Source organism: Myotis daubentonii, chromosome 4 (assembly GCF_963259705.1).
Source record: "Myotis daubentonii chromosome 4, mMyoDau2.1, whole genome shotgun sequence".
NCBI classification, from domain to species: domain Eukaryota; kingdom Metazoa; phylum Chordata; class Mammalia; order Chiroptera; family Vespertilionidae; genus Myotis; species Myotis daubentonii.
The window spans coordinates 107,611,055-107,630,159 of record NC_081843.1 but is presented as its reverse complement, the minus strand read 5'-3'; the positions used below and the strand labels follow the sequence as shown (position 1 = coordinate 107,630,159).

General features: G+C 40.2%; 1 protein-coding gene across 6 annotated transcripts; it reads left to right on the top strand.

Moving 5' to 3' along the window:
- Positions 1–1,134: 1,134 nt before the first annotated feature.
- Positions 1,135–17,686, top strand: RIMOC1 (RAB7A interacting MON1-CCZ1 complex subunit 1). Of its 6 annotated transcripts, none has more exons than XM_059694854.1 (8): positions 1,193–1,355; positions 2,546–2,652; positions 5,887–6,030; positions 7,074–7,205; positions 8,296–8,410; positions 13,620–13,806; positions 14,845–14,956; positions 15,080–17,686. In XM_059694854.1, exons 1-8 carry the CDS (start codon positions 1,256–1,258, stop codon positions 15,110–15,112), a joined length of 930 nt encoding a protein of 309 aa, XP_059550837.1. In that variant the 5' UTR covers positions 1,193–1,255; the 3' UTR covers positions 15,113–17,686. The 6 variants fall into 6 exon arrangements, with proteins under 6 accessions (XP_059550842.1, XP_059550841.1, XP_059550837.1 ...); XM_059694856.1 differs by having other exon boundaries at positions 1,202–1,334; XM_059694860.1 differs by lacking the exon at positions 1,193–1,355 and adding an exon at positions 1,463–2,089.
- Positions 17,687–19,105: the final 1,419 nt, after the last annotated feature.

Here is a 19,105-nt window from a genome sequence, read left to right as displayed (position 1 = left end):
TTTGAGGTGTTGAATGCTCCTTAGTTTTGACTCCTTAGCCCACGTTGTCATATAATGCAACTTTCCTGGCCTCCAGCTTCCTGATTTGAGTAATATATTGACAATATAACGTGGAGTTTTTGTTCAATTAGTAAACATTTTCCTGGTACGCATTCTGTACCAGGCACTCAGGACACAGAATTAATACAGGATTCCTGTTCCCTATGTTTAAGGCGAATCGGAGGAGGAAACTGGTGTTAAAAACATCAGTTAGAAAGGCATTGTGGTGATTCACTTATAAAACACAATACACCATTTCCCTATATTTAGTGTAAATAAAAACACTGCCTTCCATAAGAAATAAGATAGAATGGATATTTTTCAAGATGTACGGTGTCAAATTGCAAAACGAAAAAACTGAGTTAAAGATTTGTTTGATCATAGGCTTGAAAACAGGGAATGCAAAATGAAAGTTAGACTCGCTAAGGGCTTTGAAACTCACAGTGGAGGATGAACTTTGCGCACAGTGGGCGCTTTACACATATACCAATAAATCTAAACGTCAAACAATAAGAATGTTTGCAAATGCAAAATGTGGGTACTATTGAACGCGAGACGGATAAAGGACTTTGAATGTCAGCTTAGCCAATGCAGATCAGAAATGAAACAAACCCCGCTGCTCAAATGAAGATTTGGAAAAGCGACACTCAACTTCCACTGGGGCTTGGAGCTCCGCACCCAATTACCTCTCGGAGACTAGGATGAGCTGCAAGGGGGCCATCGGGATTTCCATTTCTGACCAGATTATAGTCAGGCATCCAAAATTCCCAGACTTCCCTGCGGGCTCTACTGAGTACGGCCGCAGCTCGGGGTAGGGAGGCGCGAGCCAGGGACCGCGCACCACCTGCCCGCCGCCCACCCGCCAACTGCTGCCAACCTCCTCCCGGCTCCCCGCGGAGAGAGCTGGCTTCCCATTGGGTCAGCCTGGGGGCATGGACGTCTCCGATTGGCTTAGAGGAGGGCGGGGCAGAGGCGTGTCCCGACGGCACACCCGCCCCTAAAGCCTGGCCGCTCAGGATTATGGGAGGGAGGATTTTTCCGAGAAGGAAGAAATATCCCCGAACGACCTTCGCCTGCCCGGGTCTGCACATCTCGGGGGCCCGAGGCCCCGCCCACCCACCCGGCGGGCTCCGCCCCCACGCCGCGCCGGCGCCCGGGGATCAGGTGACCGCTGGCGGCGCGGTCACGTGCTGGGGTGCGCCCGCGGCTGGTGGCCATGGCGGCCGCAGGCTCCAGTGTGGCCAGGCGAGTGGAGGAGCTGGGAGACCTCGCGCAGGCCCACATCCAGCAACTCAGTGAGGCCGCCGGCGAGGACGGTGAGGGGCGGAGGCGGGGAGGCGGGCGGGCGGCGCAGAGCTGGCTGCAGCCGGGGGCGCGGGGGCTGCGGCCTGCGATCGGCGTGCGCCCGGTGCGCGGTCAGTGTCCGTCCCGCAGGACTCACATCGCCCTAAGCGAAGGCGTTGGCGTCGGGGCTGCGATTTTATCACCCGTGACACCCGCGTGCGTCTCGGTCAGATCGGTGCTGCTTGCCGTGCATTGGCTCGGGAGCTCGGGGACCTGGGCAGAACCCGAGAACAGGGACCCCGAAAGTTTGCAGGTTCGCGCTGGTGACAGCATCCAGGCCGTGGCGGAGCGCGCAGGGAAGAGCTAGGCCGGTGCAGCAGTAACACTTCTGTTGCTTCGTTGTCAGTTTCTGTCTTATCTGGGATTCTCAGCTCAACTGTAAACGGTCTTCTACGGAAGGCTTTGCATTGGTTCTTGCACCCACATCACCTCGGTTCTCACAGGGCCCCCTCGGGACCAGAACACTTTTAAACAGCAGCGGTTTCCTTAAGAAAGAAAAAAAATGTAGAGAATTGCCTCGACTTCTGAATTTAAGTCCAGTTCTCTTTCATGACTTCTCTGCTGCCTGTAGAGTTTATGTTTTTTCTTTTTGAGTCTTGAGCCTTTATTTCAATGCAGATCGGCTTTTAAGTTCTTGCGGACTCGCTGTCATCGCACTCAGGGAATGGTAGTGGGACATTGACCCCAGTGATTGAATAACTAGTTGGTAAGTTGGTTGACGAGGGTCTATGATGAGATAGCGCTAGTTCTAGTCAAGATTATTTGCGGAATTATTTTTTTCCTAGCGGTGTGTTCTTCAAAATCCACAGAATACCCAGAAGCCACCTTCTTTTTCGGTGTGGTAAGTCAATCCCAGGATGCACATCAATAGTTCGTTGATTGAGAGTAGAGGCTATTACCTGCAACTGTATCTAAGATACTTCTAAAGAAGCTACTTAGGAAGTTTTCAGTCTAGCTTTCCAGAATAAATTTCCATGATAAATTAGTTTAATTAGGATTAGGCGTTATGTTATATTTGTTTTACATAAACTATTATTGCTGTCATGCTCTTCTCCAGTGCCAAACATAATTTTATTTAATCATTTAAGATCCATAACTTTTTTTTGTTTAAATAACAGTCTGAAATTATGTGAAGTAATCAACATGTTTTTCTCTCTTACAGATCACTTTTTAATTCGGGCCTCTGCAGCTCTAGAAAAATTGAAACTCTTGTGTGGAGAAGAAAAAAAGTGTTCAAATCCATCGAATCTACTAGAACTTTACACACAGGTACTAAGACAGATGTGGTTTCTGACATGTTATGGGGCAAATTGCTTAATTAGAGGATCGATTCCAATGTTTAGGTCTAATAAAATCATTTTATTCTCTATTTCAAGTGTTTGATTTTGTTCAAAAACTCTATGTACAAATATACAGACTTGAAACTTTGAGGCAATATGCAAAGAAGTAAAGATTTAGTAGATTTATATTGATAAGAAAAGTAAGAAAAAAAAAAAAAAAGCCCTGACCGGTTTGGCTCAGTGGATAGAGCGTTGGCCTGCGGACTGAAGGTTCCCGGGTTCGATTCCCATCAGGGGCATGTGCCTTGGTTGCAGGCACATCCCCAGTGGGGAGTGTGCAGGAGGCAGCTGATCGATGTTTCTCTCTCATCGATGTTTCTAACTCTCTATCCCTCTCCCTTCCTCTCTGTGGGAAAATCAATGAAATATATTAAAAAAAAGAAAAAGAAAAGTAAGGAATAAAATCTTGCAGATAACAGAATTGCTTCCCTTTATAGGTAAGTAAGCAAAACAGGACTATGTCCAGTTTTGAAGGTTTTAAAGGTTATTCAGAAGAAATGGAGGATTCTAAAGAGCGCCAGTTATTTCCCCCCTGAAATTCTCCTTTCCTTAGGATTCTGAACATGACTCCCTCTGTTATTATCATGCAACTCTAAGATTGTTCTGTTGCCCCTTTTCCCTTTTTTTCTTTTGCTTTGCTTTCAAATTCAGGCCTCTGTATGGACAAGATCTGTTTTCTTGGTTTTCTCAAGCACTGCTGAGGCAAGTTGACATTAAACATTATTTCATTACTAGAGGCCTGATGCACGAAATTCATGCAAGAGTAGGCCTTCCTTCCCTCGGCTGCTGGCTTCCCTCTAGCACCCAGGACCCAGGCTTCCCTCGAAGCCCGGGCTTTGTCCAGAAGGTCATCTGGAAGGACATCTGGTCTAATTAGCATATTACGCTTTTATTATTATAGATAGTAACTAACATTCGTACAACATCTTATAGTTAATAGAGTGCTTCATATGCCCTTACTTGTTCCTCAGGGATAATACAGATGAGTGCTTATAGAAAGTAGAGTAATTGGTGGCTATAAGAGTAGTGATGGGGAAGTAATTATAACATAGGGAACATAGTCAGTAATATTGTGATGAGCCCTGACCGGTTTGGCTCAATGGATAGAGTGTCGGCCTGCCGACTGAAAGGTCCCAGGTTTGATTCCGGTCAAGAGCATATACCTTGGTTGTGGGTACATCCCTAGTAGGAGGTGTGCAAGAGGCAGCTGATTGATGTTTCTCATTGATGTTTCTAACTATCCCTCTCCCTTCCTCTCTGTAAAAAATCAATAAAATATATTTTAAAAAAATATTGTGATGACTATGTATGGTGCCAGTTGGGGTACTGGAAATATGTAAAGTTTATGATTAACAACTAAGCTGTACACCCCAAACCAATACATAACAAAAAGAAAAGAAACAGAAAGCAGCCCTAACCGGTTTGGCTGAGTGGATAGAGTGTCAGCCTGTGGACTCAAAGGTTCCAGGTTCGATTCTGGACAAGGGCATGTACCTTGGTTGCAGGCACATCCCCAATAGGAGGTGTGCAGGAGGCAGCTGATCAATGTTTCTCTCTCATCGATGTTTCTAACTCTCTATCCTTCTTCCTTCCTCTCTGTAAAAAATCAATAAAATATTTTTTTTAAAAAAGGAACAGAAAGCAGAGTAAACTTGGTTAACCTTCAAGTGTACAGTTACAGCATTTAGATGCCTGGCACTGTGTTTTCTGTTTGGAGGAACATAAGATGGCTTCTGCCTTCAAATGTCATGGTCAAATGAGTCTGTGACAGCTACTCCCAAACCCCAAAGAATGTTGTGATTATTTGCCAGAACTTGCCCTGGCCTTCTTTCCTTTCAGAAGGCTCCCAGCTTGTGTCATTTCTTTCACATGAGAGTTTTAAACATCTTAATTTATTTCTAAGAATACGGCAAAAGGCCCTAGATTTATAGTCCCCAGGCTCCCTTGGATCCCACTCATGGCTCTGAATCAACAGGTCACTTTTCTTAGGATGATCTCCTTCCTGGCTTAACCTCCACACAAGAACGTTTATCACTTAAGTAGTGCTGTGTGCCAAGTAATGTTCTAAGTCAGTGGTTCTCAACCTTCCTAATGCCGCGACCCTTTAATACAGTTCCTCATGTTGTGGTGACCCCCAACCATAAAATTATTTTCATTGCTACATCATAACTGTAATTTTGCTACTGTTATGAATGGTAATGTAAATATCTGTTATGGTATATGTGTTTTCCGATGGTCGTGACCCACAGGTTGAGAACCGCTTTACATGTGTCAATTCATTTTATCTTCAAAGCAAAGAACTTTGAAGGTCATTTAGTCCAATTCATTTTACCAATGAAGAAACTGAGGCTTAAAAACATAAATTGACTTGTCCTTTGATTAGGTGATTAGTGGTAGAACTGATACTAGAACACAGTTTTGTTCATCTTAGTCCAATAGGTTAAAAAAAAAAAAAAGGATTGGGTAGTTTTAAGGTACTTGAACAGAGTGTCTTGTATTTAAGAATGCTGGGGGAAGGAAGGTCAGCATTAATTTAGTATTTTAGTAAAATAGCTATGAAGTTTTCCATAAAGTTCATCTTGGATTATGTTTTCAGCTAGACATTTTGCCTACTTTTCAAATTTAAACATTTATTGATTGATTTGAGAGCAAGGGAGGGGAGGAGAGAGAGAAGAAATAGAGACATTTATTTGCTGTTCCACTTGTTTATCCATTCATTCATTCATTGGTTGATTTTTGTATGTGCCCTGACCAGGGATGGAACCCACAACCGTGGCTTATAGGGACTATGCCAGGGGTCCTCAAACATTTTAAACAGGGGGCCAGTTCACTGTCCCTCAGACCGTTGGAGGGCCGGACTATAGTTTTAAAAAAAACTATGAACAAATTCCTATGCACACTGCATATATCTTATTTTGAAGTAAAAAAACAAAATGGGAACAAATACAGTATTTGTATTTGCATGTGGCCCGCGGGCCATAGTTTGAGGACCTCCGGACTATGCTCTAACCAACTGAGCTATCTGGCCAGGGCCTCAAATTTAAATAGTGCACTAGAAAATTTAAATGTCTAATAAAACATCTGTACATATGTAAAGTTAAACTGTAAGCGTTATTCAGGTAGAAATCATTTACAGCTATTGTTTTCTCTTGTACATCATCAGGCTATTCTGGACATGACATATTTTGAGGAGAACAAGCTAGTAGATGAAGATTTCCCTGAAGACTCTTCCCAGAAAGTAAAAGAGTTGATCACTTTTCTTTCAGAACCAGAAATTTTAGTTAAAGAAAATAATATGTACCCAAAAGTAAGTTTTACACTCGTGAATGATGGTGAAGCTAATTCTTGCTGTATGGACTGCTGTTCAGAGTCTGTGTTTTTTCTTCTTGACTATGTCTGTGTCTGTTTTAAATTAAGATTGAAGGAGGGATTACACTTCAGACCACTGTCACACCTAAAGTATTATATTTTCTAAATATGTTTCAGAATACTTTCCTGATGTAATTGTATTGTAATTACAGTGCCTGATCATTTTCTAAGCAAAGATACTTGCTATTTCTGCTCCCTTTACTTTTGCAGACACTGCATTTTCTTGAGGGTCTACATTTCCCGAGTAATTTAATGACCACATCCCTTGTCCTTTTACAGTCTTGCTCCGTCCCCAACAGCTCCCCTTCCTCCCATCCTGGAGATAGGCACCCAAGGATACCGCCTTAATCCCCTGACCGTCTCTATTCTTGCTTTACAACCTGTTGTATGCTTGTTACAGCATCCTATTTAGATGATTCCAAGATTTTTATCTCTAGCTATGGCTACTTTTTCAAGGAAATAATTTATCTTTAACTGCTTGCTGCTTATTTCCCCTTAGATATCGTTTGTGCTGTATGTGTTCATGAGGGGATGCTAATTGTAGAAACAAATACTCCCAAATTTTAAATGACACAACACAGCTTTGATTAAGCTTGTTTTTGTGTATATCTTTTTATTATTTTATTCTAGCAATGGTAGATAAAGGTAAGATCTTGTTTCAAGTAACATGTAGTTCTAAAAAACTATCTTTTAAGTCAAATTATTGAATGTTTATATTTTATATATATTAGAATTTGCTACTAAAATATTTAAACTGTATTTTCTAAAAATATTTATAAGTGGAGTAGTTATTTTAATTTTCATGTAGCAATAGATATCTATTTCTAATTGATTCACAGTACAGCATTCCTGTGTAAATAGCTAAACGAAGAGCAAATGTTGTGAATTAAGTGTTTTTAATTTCTCAGTATTTTGAAATTTAACTTGTATTTTTACAGACATCAAATTTCTCTTCTTAGCTCTGTCTCTGTTGTGTTTCAGCACTGCGATTTACTTGGGGACGAACTCTTGGAATGTCTCTCTTGGCGACGAGGAGCCCTACTTTATATGTATTGTCATTCTCTGACCAAAAGGAGAGAGTGGCTCACGAGGAAATCTGGTTTGCTTAAAGAGGTACGAAGGCATTCCTCAGCCTTTTTTGATTGTTAAGTTTACAGGTTCCTAAAAGCTGTCTTTGGTGTGGTGTAAAGACTATTGGAACCAAGGGGTCTTCATTCCACGTCTTTTGCTTACTAGCTGTGTAATCGTAAACAAATTGGACTTACTGTGAAGATTAAGATTTGCTTACTGGAAAGTTCTATAAGTTCATGATTTTTTTTTTTAAATATAAGGTAGACAACATATATTATTTTTTAAGCATAGTTTTTGGCCTGAAGAAAACAAACGTGGTTGTGAGCCTCTCTGTCAGCAGATCACGCCTGAAGAACCCACGTGACTCTGCTGCTAGAAAACTGGCTCTGATTTGGTTTGACTCTGACCAAATCAATAAATCTCAAGACGGTCTTAGTATTGTGTCACTAGGGAGTCTAACTGGGGTTGATTGTACCTATTGTTCATGGGGGCCTGGAAATGAGAGGTCACCCTTTTAGGTGTAAAAATTTGAGAATATCATTTCTAAATTATAGTAAGTACATACATATTTTTAATAAATTGTTGAATACATCATTTTTTTTAAAAATATATATATATATTTATTGATTTCAGAGAGGACGGGAGAGAGAGAGAGATAGAAACATCAATGATGAGAGAGAATCCATTGGCCGCCTTCTGCACGCTCCCTACTGGGGATTGAGCCCACAACACGGGCATGTGCCCATGACTGGAATCGAACCTTAGACCCTTCAGTCCTCAGGCTGATGCTCTATTCACTGAGCCAAACCAGCTAGGTCTGTTGAACACATCTTTATCCTTTTCTTCCTCTGAGAACATTTTTGACAAGTATATTACTGAATCGTGTGTTCTTGGTTAATGATTTTTTTCTTCCATACTCATAACTGGAGCGTTTTGAAGATGACACTTTAGAATATGTATTACAAAGGTTTTGAGGTAATGGATCCTTAGACTATTGAAATGTAATAGCAATAAGACCTAGCTATTTATTAGCCCATTTTTCTTGAGTAAAGAATGGGAAAAAGTTAATATTTGAAGTTCCTATAGCTTTGTATGTAATACTTTCAATTCTTTGGCTTTGACTTTCATTTAGTACCTTGTTGATGGAATCAGTTACTTGCTACAGATGCTAAATTATCGGTGTCCTACCCAATTAGATGAAGGAGTTTCTTTCCAAGACCTAGACACAGCTAAGTTACTGAGTGAAGGTAATGTGATCTCTTTTGAAGTTTTTGTTTTTAAAGTTTTTTAAAAATTTAAGAAGTTTATCATATTTTACTCTGATTTAAGTACATTTCTAATTACATCATAGACAAAAATAAAATGGCTTCTAAAAATTCAGAGATCTTCTCATGTAATAAAGAAAAATACTGCTAACCTCTCTGTTTTGTAATTTTGGGAGCGTTATATATCCTGTTACATTTTACATCCCTCCATAGCCCTGATCAGCAACTTGGTTTTACTGCTTGTAACAGAAATTGGAAGTAACTTTGAAACAAGATAGACCTATACTTCTCTTGCACAGCAAAGACCCAGAGCTGGTTATGTTGGCTTCCTGGTGTCATCAGGTTCCTATGTTTTTCCTTCATCATCTTTAGAATCAGAGTTCTTCAGCTTCAGAGGAAGGCACTGTATAGAGAATACATTGTGAGCAGTGCTTCCCAGTGCTGTGCAGCATGCGTCCCTGTGAGAATCTGCTGGCGTTCTCAGTATCCCAGCATGCTCCTGGAAGCCTCCCTCTCACCTCTGTTTCAGGCTACAGGGATGGCAAAAGATGCCTCTTTCACCCAAGTCCACTCACTCCTTTGGAGCATCACTTCATCTGCATTTCACTGGCCACATGGAGTCATGTAACCTCAAGGGAACCTGGAAAGTACAGTCCTTTTCTGGTGCATTGCCATCCCAAATAAAATTAATTCTCTTTACCAAGAAAGAAAGGGAGAATGAATGAATATTGGGTGGTGACTGTTAGTGTCTGCCATGAACATCTGTGCACTTAAAAATGTTTAGAATTGGATATAGAGGATCATCTGGGTTTTAGACTGAGGTGCAGGAGAAAGAACCACTTATTTTTACCATCTCTTTTACAAATGTAGGAACTGAGGCCTTGATAAACCAGATAATACCTGTTCATAGTCATGTAGCTGGCAAGTGATGTACATGATCCATGTGTAAACTTTCTTTTATACTTGAGCTAAAATTTTGATGGGGGGAAATCAAATATGGGGAAAAGAAAACTTCTTAGAGAATATTCTATATTTTCATTTTATAGATATAGTTTAATTCTCCTTTGTTAGTTCTGTAGGCTTTTTCTATTTAAAAAATTGGATAGAAAAAAACATGATATAAGTGTCACTAATATACGACTGGCTGCTGATATCCAAAAACTTTTAATTTCAGTGTATTCAGGCAAATAGCCTGTCCTAAAGAAGCGTTATTGTGAATACAAAGCGTTCCTTCAGTAGACATTTTGACAGACATGGGGTGTTTTGATTTACTTATGGGAAGTACTTATTCCAGACAGCTAGTGAACTGATTAGCTGCATTCAAAATGGCTTTTAAAAAATCTCCTTATGCACTTGCATGGATTAACTTAAAAGAAAAAGTAGGAGTGGGCACTAAAGCCTATTTAGAACCAAAGAAAGTGGCACAAGCCATCTATTTCCCTACTCCCATTTGTAGCCACAAGTAAGATACTCTCATGGCCTGAAACTTTTTCTTCAACATGCATGTGATACTGGTGTCTGCTCTTCTTTTTTTAAATTTAATTTATAGGGGTGACACTGGTTAAAAAGATTATATGGATTTCAGGTGCACAATTCTACAACACGTCATCTGTAACCCTGTATTGTGTGGTCACCACCTCAAGTCAAGTACTGGTGTCTTCTCTTAGATCATCATTTGCTCTTGCCTCTAGCTTCTATTTCATCTATAGCAGGAATTGAAAGAGGCAGAGAAGTCACTTTTTTTCCAAAAACAAAGAAAACGATATTATGGCCATATTGGATTTGTCACAGTGCTTGGTTCTCTTTTGCTGTTGGCTTCTTGTTCTCAACTGAAGCTGTTTGCTCCTCTGTAATTCCTCTCTCAAGATAACTAGAAACCAGCAAGTCTACTTTTCATAGGCTAAATTACTCCAGAGACCCCATCAGAGACATTTAACTATTTTTTCATTTTTTTGTTAGCCAATATAAAACATAATTCTGAAAATCCCCAATTCTCATTAGGGAGAAGAGTTCTAAACCAGTCATCAGAATATTTTTATGGACAGATCTTAATGATAATTTACCTAATTTTAGATAAAACAGTTTATACTTAGTAATATTTTTTTCTTTCTTTTTCCAAAGTAAGGTAATCATAGAGTGCTTTGAACATTACCTATATGTCATTAAGTTTTCAGCTTTTAAAAATGACCAAGTGATGTATTCAGTAAACCTCATTACCCCATCTCTGAGCCTCATCCCTCTTGGCATGTCCTTATAAAAATAGCCTTGTCAGAATAACCCTGGAGTTAACTAGATTAAATCAAATACTGTTGAGCTTCGCACACCTTTGGTTTATGCTGTTATGCCACTGAGGACCACCCGCTTCCGGCCACCCTTTGGCCCACTGCTTAACCAAGAAACTGGACTTCAGATCCCCTGAAGGAGTGGCTCTGAACTGGCATTGCTGATTGCCAGGGCAGCTTGCTAAAAATACAGGCTTCTGTGTGCCACCCGCAGGTTCTGATTCAGTATATGGGTCCAGGAATCTTGAGTAAGCTCACATAATTATGATGCAGTCAGATTGAGACCTCACTGCTCCTAGGGATGCCAATCTGCCATCTTTTTAATGTGGCAGTCTCCTTTCTGCCCTCATTCACTTACTCTTCCTCTCCCGCTCTGTATTCCCCACTTTCATGTGTGTCCTAGACTGTGCAGGCAAGTGAAGTAGTTTATCTAAAAACAATAGACTATAGTTACAGAGTAGTAGATTCCTTGGGGCAGTAGAGAGGTAGAAAGTGCCTAATTTTTACATTGTTCATCCTTTTAATGCAGGATATTTTAATGCAGTAAGTAGTTTAGCATAGTCCACAGCATCATCATCACCCTAGGTCCTAGGGGTTTGTTAAAAATGCAAATTCATAGACCCAACTCCATACCTGAATCTGATACTGTGGAGGTGGGCGCCCAGCAGTCAGCATTTTAGCACATCCTCCCTGTAATTCTAAAGCAGGCTAAAGTTTAAGGACCTCTCTTTCTCGTATAGCCATTCATTCGGTCCCTGGTAAAATCTTCCTGCAGGATATCTGTGTCCCTTGTTCAGCAGTCACCCCTTCTTAATATAAAGAATGAGGTTCACTTGGAGTTGGGCACAAAATAAGATCCCAGTTCTCACCCTACCCAAGTGGCTTCACTTTCTGGGATAAACTTCAGCTCTTCCTCCCCAAGCTGCAGCCTGCTTTAGGTTCAACCTTCCCTCCATTTCGGCTTCTACCTCCTTCCTGTCCTCCACCAAGTTTTTTATGCCTTTTTTACACCACTGAGGACCACCCCGTTAATTTTAGGAATAACTAAGCAAGGTGTAGGATTACAGAAATAAAAAGGCTATGCATTCAATGAAATGCTGAATCTAATACAAAATATAATTCTGAATAGCATCTAATGCTGCTTCAGCTTTTTCTCTGAGGTTTATGTTATTTTAAGTATGAAGGAATAAAGTAAAAAGCAATGATTATGTGTAATATGTACTGTACTTATTAAGTGAATGTTGTTTTATACATAGAAAGTATAATTAACATGCCAATGTTGTCTATCATATTTTCATGAATGCAAGCCCAGATTCTGCTCTTAAATGATCATTTTTTTAAATTGATATAACAGTTTGATGAGTCATCTCTTCAGCTAAACCTGTTTCTTCTCTTGCTACTGTTTATAAGCAGGATTTGAGGGGAAGTGAAGGGGATAGCTCTAGGGACAAATGCTAAGACTATGAAAAGCTTGCAGTAGAGTCAAGATGATAGAAACTGTAACGGTTTTGAAAGTTGAATTTTTCTTCTATTTTTGTGTCTTTAATACCATCATAATCCTTTCTGATGAGTCATATTAGGTGAGCAACTGAGATTATGATGCTCATTTGAGGTAGACTTTTCTAATCATACAAGTACCTGAACATTAGAATAAAAAAAACTATTTTTAGTGCCTTTAAGAAGTTTACTAGTCATATAGTTTATACCATAGTCAATTATTTATATATTTTTATTCCAAGTCTGTTCCTCTTTCTACCAAATTAATATACTTTGTGTGCCACAAATGTTTAATTATATAATTGCCTTATTTCATAATAAGATTGCTTTAACTTTTGATGAAAATCCTGCATGTATTCCCTTTTCCTGGGAACATAAAGCATCTTAGATATAATTTAACATCTTTGATAATTTAGAATTATATGGTCTCTCAGGGTGATGTTTCTTTAAAATACATTTTTATTTTATTTTTTTTCTATATTCTTAGTGATTTTAGAGAGAGAGGGAGAAGGCGAGAGAGAGAGAGAAACATCAATGATGAGAGAGAATCATTGATCGGCTGCTTCCTGCATATCCCCTACTGGGGATCGAGCCCGCCACCTGGCCATGTGCCCTTGACCAGAATCGAACCTGGGACCTTGCAGTCTGCAGGCCGACGTTCTATCCACTGAGCCAGACCAGCTAGGGCTAAAATACATTTTTATTGATTTCAGAGAGGAAAGGAGAGGGATAGAGAGACAGAAACATCGATGAGAGTAAATCATTGATCAGCTACCTTCTGCACGCCCCCCCACTAGGGGTTGAGCCCACAACCCAGACATGTACCCCAACTGGGAATCGAATCGTTGACCTCCTGGTTCATAGGTCGACACTCAACCACTGAACCACGCTGGCTGGGCTCAGGGTCATGTTTATGCATGATAATTTCTGTAGACTCTTGTGGAAATGTAGGAGGTGAAGTATACTTGACTGTAACTGTCTTATTGATTCTAGAGTACATCCTAAATTAAAAGTTGTTTTCATGGTGGCCTTCAGGGAGACTCTGAGTACTCTGAAATTATGTGTAGAATTTTGGGCATATGCCCCAGGAGAGGTTCCACTGATTAGGTTCTCAAAGAGGCCTTAAAGAGGATTCCAAAAAGATTAAGAACACACTGACCTAAATGATCTGTTTTAAAAAAGTCTCTGACTGTACTCTTTTTTGTGGGGGTGGGGGGGAGGGTTCTGTTTATAGATAAAATAAAAATAGAGTGTCAATTCAGAGAGGATTCATTAGTGATATTTGGCTTTTCTAAGTGTAACTATTAAATGAGAAGGAAAAATGACATAAAAGGAATTTATTAGAGTTTTATTAATCAGTTTCTTTTTTAATGTTTTAAATTCTAATCTCTCAACCTAAATGACTTCCCTAGGAATATTCAGTGACATTCACTTGCTGGCTATGATGTACAGTGGAGAAATGTGTTACTGGGGATTGAAGCATTGTGCCGATCAGCAGCCAGAAAACCAGGGCATGGACGCAGGTGTTTCTGGAGCAAGCTGCACTACACACACAGAGCCCTTGGATTTCCGAGAAGTAGGAGAGAGAATTTTGAAAAAGTATGTATCTGTGTGCGAAGGACCCCTGAAAGAACAAGAATGGAACACAACAAATGCAAAACAAATTTTAAACTTTTTTCAGCATCGCTCTAACTCGTAAGTTTAGTCCTTTTCAAACAGAAAAGCAGAAAGACCCATGAAATGGAAACATTCCAGAAAAGAAGACATATTGACACTAAGAATGTCACACTACATAAAGATGCCCATCGTGGTTCCCTTCTAAAAATGCCATCACCGTAGTTCATTATATATTCTTAACTCTGTGAAGGAACAGTTCTCTCATTTCTAAAACGGCATGTATGTTATTATAACTCAGCCTGAACTACAGATATCCTGTAACTAATATTAAGGAAGAATCCAATTTAGCTGTACAAAGATTTTTTTCTGTTACTTCAGATTATTATTATTACTTTAGAGCGAGGAAGAGAGAGAGAGAGGGAGAGAGAGAAAAAAGTTGATGTGAGAGAAAATCTATTGGTTGCCCCTGACGGGAGAGCAAGCCTGAACCTGGGTTTGTGCCCTGACCAGGAATTGAACCCTCCACCTTTAGGTGTACAGGATGACGCGCCAACCAACTGAGCTTCAGATTATTTTTTTTTTATTGTGGTAAATTGTAACATAAAATTGACCATTTTAACTATTTTTAGTTCTGTTTATCTTGAAATTTGCTGTGCTTCAAAAGTTAAAGTCAAGTCACCTCATTGTTTGGATATATGCTACGCATGTAGAAATTGGCAAAATTATGATGAATATTCAGATTCCTTTGCCAGAATAAGATAAATAATGAAAGACTTCACAAAAGAACTGTTATTTAATTATTTTGCCATGTACTACAAATAGCATTTAACTCTTTTATCCATCCTATTAGGCATTTTATAAAAAGTTAAGATGATTTTCTTATCTTGGTAAAAGAATATGCATGGTTTATCAAATGAGTAATAAGGATAAAAACCAAGTTAGGTTGCTGTTAGCTCATATGTCTGCAAGGCACATCTTTTCCTAAGTATTGACATTTTTATATGTTTTTGTCTTTAATAGTAGAGTGAGTGATCAAGGCAGAGAGCCTAACTGCTGTCTTGCATACAGTCTGTCTACCTCTACGCCTGGACTTCGTCACATTCCCCACCCTACTCCATGGCCACACCTGGAGGTCACCATCCTGAGTTTCTCTTTCTGAAATCTTAAATTTTAGTGATTGATGATCATTCTCATCTGCCTAGCTTTTCTGCCTCTTCATGTTTATTCATTCTTTTCTCCTTTACTTACTTCACAGCCTCCTCCTCTTGACTGCCGCCTCTTCTCCTAAACTATCCTATCAGCCCCTTTCAGATGTTCCCCCTTCCTTATCCAGCCTCCGCCTTGGGGGAACCGACCCTGCGAATCCGTCTTCCCCTGGGCCTTTACCCTCATCATTCTGTGAGCCCTCAACATTGAATCAGTTCTGTCGTTCACCTTTTCTGGATGCTGCGTTCCATGCAAAGTACACGCAGCCCTTCAAACTGGAACTACTTTAAGTGTCTCAGCCTCAGCTTCAGAGGAGCCCTCAGTGTGAGCCTGTGCCTGTGACCAGTGTGGCCCCTCTCCCTGTCCCACTGAGGCTGGTCCAGACCACGTTTCCTCTGCCCCCTCCCCTCCCACATGGTTAGGTCCCGTCTTACAGGAAACCGAGACTGTGAGGTCCGTTTCTATTGACCAGCTTTGCCCGACTCATTTAGAGGAAGAGGAGCCTTCTCCCTCTTGAAGACCAATCTCCACCTGTCCTGTCTGCCGTCTTCCTCGTTTCCCCTGCGGCTGCTCTCTGGGCCTACCTCTGCCGTGTTGATCTTCCCTAGAGCCCACCCTCTTTCTCTCCCCCTTCGCTCCCCTCTTCCTTCCGTCTTCCTCCTCTTCTTTTTACTGATTCTCCACACTCTTCTTACGTGACACCCTTCAGAGCCATGGCTCCTGTTGCTCCTGGAATCTCGACATCCCCTGTGGTGACAGGGATCCACTGCTTGACTGTTGTTTTCCTTCTGATTGGTAAACTTCGTATTTTAAACATTTCTCTTTACACATAATACTTAACACATCTTAGGCCATTGGTAAAGTGTTTTGAATTAATAAGAGGCATGATTCTAAGTGCCGAGCTCTGCACAAAAGGGTGGCTGCTAGGATTCCACACTGCCATGCCCTCTACCTACACCAGTGTTGACAAGGCAAATCGCACCTCAGGAGTAAAGTGTTATGAGAGTTAGAGCCTGAGAAAACAAGAGAGCTTCCTTTTTAAAAGCTGGGAGCTTCCATTTTGCCTTCATGACCTTGTGAACCACGTGGGTCTCACTGCTGGTGCAGTTAGGAGGGTGCTGTAAGGTGCTTTTTACTGGGTCTACCCCACACACAATTGGAGGAGAATTTTCCATCCCCCACACAACTGGAGGATAAGTTGTATGCCATGACCGTTACAATACTTTTTACTCTAGTGTATTACAAAACAATGATCACATTTTTGTATGTTAAAGCCTGCTAAGTAAATTCTGTTTCATTTAGAATGAAGTCACTTCAAGATACCAAATATTCCACATTAGGAAGGTACTGTAATTCACTTATCAACACTTTTATGTGCCTTCTACATGCCGGGTTTTGTCCTGACACCGAGGAGATAGAGCTTCGTAAAACACCCTCTTTCCAAGTTTGTATTCCTGTGAAGGAAGCTGACACATTTTAAGAAATAAATGGGTAGCATGTTAAGTGATGAGTGCTGTGCAGAGGAGAAAGCAGGGTCAGGGGCTAGTGTGACTGGAGAGGAGTGCTATTTGTAGGGTGGGTGGGAAGGCACCGCCAAGCACCTATTTACTTTAACATTTGTGTCTTCAATTTCCACCCCTTTGGTTAAATGCCTTGAACATTCAGTCCATTTATAAAGCTCTTCTTTCTGATGGAAGTTCTGATACTGCAATGAGAAGGGAGTCACTGCATGTGACCATGTCATTTTATTACATCTATAGGCTGCTCTCCAGTGTGGGCTTGACCGATGGGTGAGCGATGACCTGAAGGCCTGGTGCATTTTTTTACACTTGGGTTTCTCCTTTGGGTTCTCTGATGTTTACTAGATCTTAAACTCTGTTAATGGATTTTTCATAATCTTTATATTTGTGTAGTTCTTTCCCTATATGAATTTTCAGATGTCAACTAGGCTTTGAGATTTAAAAGCCTGTCCACCTGGCTGCATTGTAGGGTTTCTGGCTACTGTGGATTGTATCATGCTGATTAAGGTGCAAATCATGACTAAAGACTTTCCCTTATTCCTTTGCATACCATAGAGTGAGGTGGAGTCATGGCTAAAACCCGACAATATAATTACATTCCTTCCTTTACCATCCACTGTGAATCCTGTGGTGTTCATTAAAGTGGGAGATGTGTCTGAAGCATGCTCAGATTAATTTTAGTGGCATTTTAAAAACCCACAGCTGGTTGACATGTGAGTTTTAGTTTGCTTATCACTTCTCTCTCTACCTTTCAGGGTTCCTTTTTCTGGCTCACATAAGGATACCCCATCTGCCATAGAATCCAGGATTCTGTAGTTCTCTATTATCACTTGTACTATTATTTTTTGAAGATCTAATTGACTTTATTAACAGAATCATGAACTGGGGACTATTCCATCTAGGAACTAGAAGGTGCTCCCTTTTTTTGGTATTATATTTTAGCACAATATGAGATATATTATGAAAGTATTACATTAGAATAATTTTAATGTATCCACAATTAAAGTATGTGTTGTATATTCATGCTGGTGTTCTCTGTTGTTATTGTTTGTTTTCCTACTTGTAGTGGAAACTTCCAAGTAAAATGTTTTAGAGCATATGAATTTTTAAGAAAAAAATTAAACCATGTTCCCACATTTGTATCTTGTTCTTTGTTTTCTTCTATATCTGGGTGTTGTATGAGAATGAAACTTTTATCATCTCAGTTTACTATTGAGGTCTGAATATTATTTCTTGTCCTAATAACATTCAGACAGGAATATAAGTTCTGTGCCAGAGGCCTGAGGTTGAATCTCAGCCCTGTCATTTCTTAGCTGTGTGACCACATAAATTACTTAGCCTTTCTATGCCTTAATATCTCATTTAACACAGGAAAAATAATAGAACCTCACAGGTTACTGAAAATTAACGATCAGTGTCTACACATGGCAAGAGTTCAAAAGTTATTACTACTACTGTTTTCTGTCATGTCTAGTTCTGTGTATTGGCATACCTCTTCATTGTGCTGAAAACTATAGTACTCATCAGCCCGAATAATTGAGTGACAAACTCTCTGGCCAGGGAGCACTCGTTGCCATGTTCCCAGTTTGAATGGTGCCAGCCATTCCAAATGGGATGTTGTAAGCAATTATTGGTTGATAGTGAGTTGGAACTAGATTATATAGAGCTCAATGTAACTATTATATCCATTCTTAATGGAACTTTAAAACTATTGAACTATTGCCCAGCTGGTGTGCCTCTATGATTGAACATTGACTATGAACCAGGAGGTCCTGGTTTGATTCCTGTTCAGGGCACATGCCCAGGTTACGGGCTTGATCCCCAGTGTGGGGCATGCAGGAGGCAGCCAATCAATGTTGATGTTGATGTTTCTTTCTCCTCCTTCCTCTCTCTCTAAAATCAATAAAAATGAAAAAAAATAAAACGATTTGGCTATTTGGGGGGGAGGCGTACTTTTCTTATTGGATGGTATAAAAGATAATGCCATCTTGCTCTCTCTTGAATAATCCTAAAGATTTTAAATTATATGTTAATGATAACATTAGATTGACATGTTTCTTTAAGAACTTTTGAGCAGAGAACTTTGGAACAGATTAAGTGATGTAATCTATTAGAAATAGACGGATACATAGTACTAAGTATTTGTGCGCTTCTTACCAATAGAGACCATACCCATTTCAGTATAATCGATTATCTTGTAATGTGGGCAATGGTAACTATAAAGCTCTCTTTAAGGTAAGGCTGCACAAAGGGAGTGAGATGGACACGTTTTGAGAGAGAAAAAACTCACTCGTGGGATTTCAACCGTACTGTATCTGGTTTCTTATTCCAGCCGCATTTTGCTGCCCTTCAATGAGGTACGTTCAGCAGTTTTTTAAATGCATTTATATTTCCATATAGTGGACCTAGCCGCCTCATTTTGGCATAAGGTCCTTGGTGACTGGGCTCCTGACCGCCTCTTTCATATCAATTCATGTTAATAACCCTCCAAAAAGCAAGTGATAAGCTGGGGGCTGAAAAACAACCAGCCAAAAACCCCACTAGGTACTAAGAAG

Coding starts and splice junctions, on each gene's coding strand:
- RIMOC1 (XM_059694854.1), top strand. CDS start 1,256: ATGGCGGCCGCAGGCTCCAGTGTGGCCAGGCGAGTGGAGGAGCTGGGA. Junction 6,031..7,073: donor AAAATAATATGTACCCAAAA/GTAAGTTTTACA, acceptor GTTGTGTTTCAG/CACTGCGATTTACTTGGGGA. Junction 8,411..13,619: donor AGCTAAGTTACTGAGTGAAG/GTAATGTGATCT, acceptor TGACTTCCCTAG/GAATATTCAGTGACATTCAC.